The sequence below is a fragment of the Struthio camelus genome, chromosome 25 (assembly GCF_040807025.1).
Source record: "Struthio camelus isolate bStrCam1 chromosome 25, bStrCam1.hap1, whole genome shotgun sequence".
In the NCBI taxonomy this organism is placed as follows: Eukaryota; Metazoa; Chordata; class Aves; order Struthioniformes; family Struthionidae; genus Struthio; species Struthio camelus.
In genome coordinates, this window is record NC_090966.1 from 2,274,746 (window position 1) to 2,282,900 (window position 8,155).

The 8,155-nt window shown below is 57.9% G+C and overlaps 1 protein-coding gene across 1 annotated transcript; it reads left to right on the plus strand.

Moving 5' to 3' along the window:
• The first annotated feature begins 358 nt into the window (after nt 1-358).
• Nucleotides 359-6,589, plus strand: LOC104144828 (uncharacterized). Its single transcript, XM_068918752.1, has 4 exons — nt 359-434; nt 1,157-1,616; nt 3,144-3,280; nt 4,251-6,589. The coding sequence occupies exons 1-4, from the start codon at nt 359-361 to the stop codon at nt 4,562-4,564; spliced, it is 987 nt and encodes a 328-aa protein (XP_068774853.1). The 3' UTR covers nt 4,565-6,589.
• The last annotated feature ends 1,566 nt before the right edge of the window (nt 6,590-8,155 follow it).

The following is an 8,155-nucleotide window of genomic DNA, read 5'->3' on the forward strand; positions in this document are numbered from 1 at the left end:
GCCGCCTCTGTGGCCAAGGGAGAAGGAAGAGAAAAACGCCCTGGGGACAGAGTGTCGGACAGCTGAGTCCAGGCGCTTTTGCCTGTGCATGGTCCTGTCTCCACCCAGACTCTCCCTTGGGACAGGGTGGACACGGGGGCACGCAAGGGTTGCTTTTCCTGTCCTTTCCAGAACTGGCTGGGGGTGCCTCGGTCTGCCTGGGTGCCGGATGGCAGGAGAAGATCATTGGGGTGCTTGTCCCTTGCTGTATGATGGTGGGGCAGGTTGCGATCTTCAGGAGGGCCAAAAGAGAAGGAAGGCCGCAGGAGCCTCCTCTGTGTCCCTCTTGCCTGACCACAGCCTACCTTAACCGTCCATTATGGTCCTACAGTCCCTTTGGCAACACGGCCTGGACTTCAGAGGAAGTAAACTGCGCACGTGGCTTAACCGTACAAGTACCAAACCTCCGGCGCTGAAAAGGCATGGCCCTGGATTTAGGGAGCCTGGGGCCCAGCAAGGATTCCTGCAGTTGGATTCCTTTGCTGAGCGCTTTCAGCACTAGCCCAAGATCTCTCCAGAGAGCCGTCTTGTGGTAGAGGTGTGGGCCTCAAGGAAGCCTATCTGAAGCAGCAGTGAGGGAGCTTTGCTCCACCCTCTGGGCTGAGGTTTGGAGGCTGCTTTGAGCTGGCAGAGGGAGGAGAAGGCAGGAACCCGCAAGCTTCAGCTCGCTCATTCTGGAAGGTCCCTGGTCACCCCGTGAAGAGGAGAGCTTGACATGGCCCTGATTTTCCTGGCAGCCCTGGTGGGACTGGCAGACTGTACAAGGACAGGTCAAGGACGGATTATGTGGTGTGTAGTTTGGCGAAAACGTTACCGTAAGCAGTTACGATCAGAGGCAGGGGAGGAACAGTTCATCGCTTGTCTTGCTGAAGGCGAGACCAACAGTTAATACAGCTCAGGGACTGACAGGAAGACAACTGATGGACTCAAAGCCCGCAGGATACTGCTGGAAAGTAGGATCGTCTAGGGTGTGAGGTGAGGAGTGACCAGAGCCTGCAAGATGAAGCATGCAGAGATGCACAGCTCAGCATTTTGCATGATATGAGAGGTCAGATGGAGAACGGGGATAGCAAGAGAGCTGATGAAGTAGTCAATAAATGGCCACACGGATAAGCAGAGCCAAAATGCCTTCCTGGCTTCACAGGTCATGCACAAAAGGACTCTGTGTTCCAGTTCCCACCAGAAACGACCGTCCAGGCAGGACACAGTGCAACACTGCGCTGCAATTTCTCCACCAGCAGCCGTTATCCCTACGTCTTCTGGTACCAGCGGTTCCTGACCCAGGCCCCTCAGATGCTGCTGCGTGTGGACAATTCCAAACCTCATGTGGATTCAGGGAGGTTCTCCTCTGCGCTGTCTGCTGAGAGCTCCCCGGTGCTTCTGCATGTGCAGGATGCCGAGCTCCAGGACAGTGCTGTCTATTTTTGTGCGCTGAGCCCACCCTGGTGTGTACGCCATGCAGCATTGCCCAGAAAGGCTTGTGGGCTGCTCTGGGGAGTGGATCCCTCCCTGCCACTGTTTGCAAGAAGCCCTGAGCTGAAGCCTGCCCAGCAACAGCACCCGGGGGTTGTGGTGAGGTTTGGTCTCTGCCTGCCAAGCCTGTGTGGCAGGGGAAAATGTCGAGAGGCACGCGCTGGTGTGACTTTTAGAGCTGTTTCTAGAACCAGGGCCTTGGATGAGGAAAAGGTTCCAATAAATCAGACATGGGTTCCAGGGGAGACAGGACTGGAGGCAGACCCATTGAAGACTGCAGCATACACAAGCCAAACCAAGCTCACAAAATCCTGTGCTCAAACTAGCTGGACCACTGGAGCAAGTCCGTAGGAGAGGTATCCTACCTGCTTCTCTCCCTGTTCCTCCTCCCGCTGTCTCCGCTCATGGCCCCAGTTGGGGAAGCGGGCTCTTGGTAGGAGGCACAACTGCTCTTGTGGTTTTGCCCCCTGGCCAAAGAGGCACACGGAAAGAATATCCCTCCCTAGCCCTGCATGTGGGAATCAGCTAACCCCGCAGGATGTGAGCAAGACCCATCAGCCAGATGCTGGACAAGATTCCCTGTTCCACCCGCTGCCAGCCCCTGCCTCTGAGCAGTCCCACTCCTTTTCATGTCTCTCCTCCAGGCCAGGGGAGACACCAGCCCTCAGCTGGGGGAAGGTCTTGCGTCCCAGAGTCGGTGTGGGTTTCTCTGCCCACCAGAAAACAGCTGGTCACCCCATTTCTGGGAACTACTTTGCCCCTCTGTACCTAGTGCTTTTTCCAAGAGATCCTGCTGGCTTTAGTGCCTCTCTTCTTGGGGGGAATGCAGGCAGTCGTTATTAGAATTATTACTGTCCTTCCTTTGAAAACATAGCCCCATGTAGACTTAAGCAGAATGAGCAGAAATTGTTATCTCTGCTGTGACTAGTGCATACAGCGGTTCTGAAAAGGTTGGGGGAGGGCTCTCCCTCCTGCCCACACCCCTTCCCATCCACTTCCTGCTCCAGGGCGCAGGGCTGCCCCATTCACTCCCTCACATTGCAGCACCCTGCTGAGTGCTCCATGTGCTCCCTGGTGGGGGTGGGGGTGCGGGGGTTGGGGTAGGGCTGGGGACAACACACTGTTAATCCCGCATCCTGGTCTCTGCTCACTGTTCAGCCCTTCACCCATGCAATAAGATGATTTTGTCACGTCGGGACTTGTGGCAGTCCTACAGCCCCTACTGGAGTCTGGTTCCTCTCGGGGGTTGCAGGCTATCCCCCCTGCACAGCACACAGTCAGACTCCCAGGCGTAGGTCGGAGCAGCGCTTCCCATTCAGCCTGCTAGAGATTCTGCAGAGAGCTGTGGTTCCTGGGCAGCACAGGAAGGAATGGGGAGAAGCGGTAGCAACAGTGGGGAAGCCTGCTCGTAGAAGAAATACCACTATCCAGAGAGAAGCAGAGACCACGGAGGAAGATGTGAAACCCCAGTGAGGCAACTGCCCTGCACCCCCAAAGGGCCAAGCAGTAGTGTGCAGAAGAGCAAGCATTTGTAGCTGGGGAGGCAAAGACAATGGTGGAGGAGAGAAAGCCACAGCAGGGGCTTTTCAGGCGCGGTGAAAGAAAACGTGCTTCCTTCTTTGCTCCCTTAGTGGTGTCATTTCCGGCAGTTCTGCTCCCTCAAGGCTGGGAGGTGGTTTTTTGACTCTCTCACACACAAACCGGAGGGTCGGGCTCAGCATGCACCTCGGGTACCTCGTCCTCGCTGCTTTCCTGTGGCAACCACTGGGTAAGCACTGACTTTTACTTGAGGCATAATTCCTCTTGTCTATGGGAAACCCTAGCCCCTTCCTGGCTCTATGTCTCTGCAGGGAGATGGTCTTGTATAGTGGGAAAATGCTGGGAGGTGTTGGCTCGTGTGTGCTTTCCCACAAATAGTCTCAGGGCACTGTTACTGTTGGAGAAGAAAAGGGAAGACCGAGAGAGGAGAAACCTGTCCTGATCCCTGTGAACCACCGGCTCCCAATTTCCTTTCGCCAACCATCCACCTCTGTCTGCTTCTCTCTTCTGACCCATCTGGGACCAATGTTTCACAACTGTCTTGCCGTGGGTCTCTTAGTTGTCCTGCAGTCCCAAATTTCTCTCTTTGCAACGCAAAAAACCTGATCTTATGAAGGCTGCTGCAGGCCCAGGCATGACGTTATTAGCTTGTCGCAGTCTCTCTCCTGGCTGGCACAAGTAGCGCAGCCTGCCCGGACCACTCATTTCCTCCTGCACGTCGGCACTGCCGGGGCTTCCTTTTGCCTCCCTCGAGCTTTGGTTTACCATGCACTCCGGGACACAGGAACCATCTGAGATGGCAGGATTTTGGAAGGAGGATGTAACTTTCTCACAGCACCCTGTGTGGGCCTCTCACCACACTGAAGATGTCCTGGTGCCAGCACGTAAAGGCCAGGCATGGCAGGACGTTCCCTGGGACTCTGGACAGCAGAAGAGCAGGCAGCAGGGGCACAGCAGAGCTCTCCTCCAGGAGCATCCTGGCAGGAGGTGAGGGGATAATCATGCTGCGGGATCCACACGGAGCCAAGAACTCTGCGCTGCTGCCCCAAACCACTCACCACCTTGCTGTGCCCAGCCCTGAGGCTCCTGCTGCAGAGCAAGGGAGAGGGAGCCTTCCCCGCTGAGGCTTTTCCCTCCTGTCATGGTTTGCATCCTGAAGCCTTTTCCCTGCACAGTCCCTGACTCTCACTTTCTTCCAGGTGCCATGGGCCAGACCACTGTCACCCAGCAAGAGGGACCAGTCCCAGTGCAGGAGAGGGGCACCTTCCAGACCACCTGCACCTATCAGACCTCTTATTTTAATAACTTGCTCTGGTACCAGCAGAGGAGAGGCCAAGCCCCCCAGCTGGTCTCAAATCAGGCAGCAGCTGGCCCCAGGGAGAGTGGCCGATTCACCACATGGCTGAACACCACAGGGAAATACAGCCTCCTGCGACTGGAGGAAGTCAAGGTCTCCGACGCTGCCCTGTACCTCTGTGCTGTGCAAGACACCCTGGCGCAGGAAGCTTCCTGAGCTGTGCAAAAACCTGGGGCGGGAAAGGGGGCAGGGGTGCCTCTAGGCCAGGCCAAGCTCTGAGGCAGGAGCCCTCAGCTCTCCCTTGGTACCGCTCTTTTCCCTCCATACCCAGGGATCTGCAGGCCAAGATCCTCGTTCTGAAAGGGACTGGTGTCAATGGCCTCACAGGAAGAAGCAGCTGGTGAAAGAGCCTCTGTTGTCCCCCTACACCCCAGGATGGGACTATGCTTGCTGTGAGCTGTAGAGAGAGCATGTGGGCTGCTCTGATGTGTCTTGTCTGTACAGCACCAAGGACCGGAAGGAACTGGTAGGAGACTCCCTTGAGTCTTGCAGTCCCGCGCCCAAAACTTCTTCCCTCGCTGCACAGGGCTTCTTCCCAAATCAAGGGCAGGATGCACGTCTTGAGAACATAAGGGTGCCAGCACAAATCTTCTTCCCTGGGACTTGGAGCCCTGGCCCCTGGAAAGGGGAAAATCCTTGAGGTGGGGAGGAGCAAAGGACATGGACCAAGGCTTCCTGGTGTGCTTGACAGCCCCTGGGACAGCCTTCGCCGCCCACCACCCCACTCCACCTCAGTGCAGGCTGACCACAGGAGGGCATTAGCGTGAAAGCAGCTCTTGCAGCAGAGACTTATTCACCCAGACCTTTCTAGAGGCTGAAACCAGGAGTGCCGGATCATCAGGGCTCATTCAGTCAGGGCTCTGACTGAACAATAGTCCCTGCCACTGGTGCCTCCTGTAGGGGCTGACAAGCACCCTCCTTTCAGCAGTCCTTGTAGGGCAGGGAGATTTTGACAGGGCGAGGAGCAGAAAAGGGCTGTGACATTCCTCTCCCTGGGAATGTCGCACCCTGGGACACTCCCGTGGCCTTGTTTGTAGTCCCATTCTCAGGAAGGGGTGCAGTTGCTCCTCACCCTGCAGTCCCTGGATGGATGCCCAAGGCCTCCTGTGTGTGAGGACGTGACACATCCTTCTCTCCTCCTCCCTCCCAGCTCCCTCCAGTGGCCACTAATGCTCACCTGCGCAGGCAGGCGAGCTGCACTGCTGGGTTTCATGTCTCTTCTTCCTAATGCAGCTCTCAGGAGAAATCTGCCGACCTGTTGGTCTTCCTCCTCTCTCTGGGGCAGGCAGTCCCTCAGAGTCGTCAAAGAGTGCTGTCAGCTTGTCTGGGGCCTTGTCCTGCACACAGCACTCCAGTCCTCTTTCCTCAGTTCCTCCTCTGGGAGGTCCTCTTGGCATTCCCTCCCTCCCCTGCCGTGTGATCTTATGCACTAGTGTTTGTGGGACTGTGTTTGTGTACTAGAAGGTGTGATGGACTGCATGCAGGCCTATGGGTTCTTATGCATGTGCGTGCATGCATGTGTCTTTGAGTGCCTGTTGGCTTGTGCCTATACATCTCTGCATGCTTTCCATCACTGCAAGGAGCTACCTTCCCCATCAACTGCCTTGGTTATGGCCTCCTCGTAGCCCAATCCCACCTGCAGTTGTCCAGGCTTGGAGGCGCTCGGCACCCTGGGAGCAGTGGGACGGTGTTGCCTGAAGGGCCTCTGCCATGCCCTGCTCTCAGCCTGACTGTGGGGCTTCCCACTCTCCCAGATATTTGCTCAGGAGGGGAGGCAGGAAGAGGAGAAGGTGTCACGCCACACTGGCCTAGACTGTCCGCTCTGTCCTGAGCCTATATATTCCTGGCAGAGGAGGAACCTCTCCATAGGGCTCCATGACCAGCAGCAGGGCCACTGCTGGCCCTACCGCCTCAATAGACACATCCACACTGGCGGGTTTCAGAGTAGCGCTTCCAGCCCTGTGTGCAATGAGAGCCTCTGCCTCCCGGCAGCAAAGTGAGGCCAGTCCTGGAGAACACCCAGAACAACAGCCTTCTCGGTGCCTGCAGCTGTGGCATCTTCTCCCTCTCTCCAGGTGAGGACATGCAGAGCGTGGAGGCTTCTCTCTATTCCCAGGAAACTGCTGGGTCACATGCAGAGAGCTGTTGCTTGCTGTATGCTTGTCCCAGGTGACCCTGTGCTGTGGCATGGCCATAAGATCCCAGGCAGGGCAGGATCCCTGCTTTGTTTTTGGCACCCTCAGCCCTTCTCGCCCCGCCCATTGGCCGGGCTTGACCATGCTCTGTCTGCCTCTGCAGGGTCCTCCAGGCATTCCTGGGGTGGGGATATCAGTCAGGAGCAGCGCTACTGGACAGCCTGGGTCCCCGGGGGCTTGCCCAGGCCATGGCGCTGTGCCTGAGGTGGCCCCACTGGCTCAGTGCTTTGGGCCTGCTTTGGGCCATGGCCGTGTGGGCGTGGTTATGGTCTCCCAGCCCAGGTGGTGGAGACGGTGCTGGGGGAGATGCTCTTCATGCTGCAAGGCTGACCCTGGGGCAGGCAGGGCCGCTTCATGGGGGACTCCCTGTTGCTGCCTGCCCCGGCCTTGCTGAGCAGGGCAGAAGGCCAGAGCAGGGCAGGGGTAGGGTCACGGTCAGCTGCAAGGCAGGGACAGGGGCAGAGGCAGGAGCAGGGTGGGGGCTCCGTGTCCCTGTGTGGAGGGCAGGCGGGTATTTCAGAGGTGTCTGCGGACCACCTGACCAGCAGTTTCCAGCTAATCCGTTTGCTCTGTGGCCTTGATCTCTGCTCTGCTCTGCTCTTGGAGACCATAGCAGAGGTGGGGGCCTCCTGCAGGGCATGGCTCTCGCTACCGCTCCGCTAGGGGCTCTCCCGCTCCTGCCGGCCCCTTCGTCCCTCTCGCCGCCTCCCCACGGCTCCCGCTCCCCCACCCGCATTTCGCTCCCTGCCCCCGCCAGTCCCCGGTGCTGCCTCTGCCTTGGCCGGGCCTGTGGGGCAGGGGCGGGGGCAGGGGCATGGGCACAGCGTCTGGGCAGCCTCCTCCTCTGAGAGGAGAGTCCCGGGCACCGGCTGCCCCTGGGAAACTCCCTGCGCCTCCAGCAGCTCACATTTCATGAGCCTCAGAGGCAGAGAGAAGAGGTTCAGCCCTCTCCCCTGTGTCAGCTGGCCTTTGTAACCGCCTATCAGGGAACTGCTGGCAGGTTTACAGGCTTGGGAGAGCAGAGCACAGCTCACCACCCCTCCGTGGCCTCAGCTGAACAGGCCTCAGCTGAAGTCCGTAGGAGAGGAGGGCTGTGAATGAGAGTGGCTGTGCTGAAACCCTGCCTTCTGCAGCTCCTGCTTACCGTTTTAGCAAAAGGCCCCGCGTGAGAACTGATGAAGGATCCTTGTTGGAGGCATTCATGGGAAGAGATTAAGAGTGGGTAGCCCTTGTGCTTGCCTAGGTAGTGAGGGCCTGAGACAGGGTGGCACAAGCAGTGGGAGGCTGTGTATGCGGGCAAGTGAAGAGAGAGACTCTCTGCAAAAAACAGGGCTCCGCTTGGGATCTCTTCCCCCTGCCAGTGGGAGGGAGTGTTTCCGTCTCTGTGTGAGGAGCTCCTGCAGCAAGTGCCCTTCACAGAGACGTTTCCCTTGAGGAGCCTCCTCTGCGAGGGAGAGGAGGGAAAGAAAACCCCCCGTGGGGATATTGAGCTGGACACCTGGGTCGAGGCACTTCTGTCTGTGCCTGGTCCTACCTACGTCCAGACAGTCTG

Coding starts and splice junctions, on each gene's coding strand:
- LOC104144828 (XM_068918752.1), top strand. CDS start 359: ATGGTCCTACAGTCCCTTTGGCAACACGGCCTGGACTTCAGAGGAAGT. Junction 435..1,156: donor CACGTGGCTTAACCGTACAA/GTACCAAACCTC, acceptor ACGGATAAGCAG/AGCCAAAATGCCTTCCTGGC. Junction 3,281..4,250: donor TTTCCTGTGGCAACCACTGG/GTAAGCACTGAC, acceptor ACTTTCTTCCAG/GTGCCATGGGCCAGACCACT.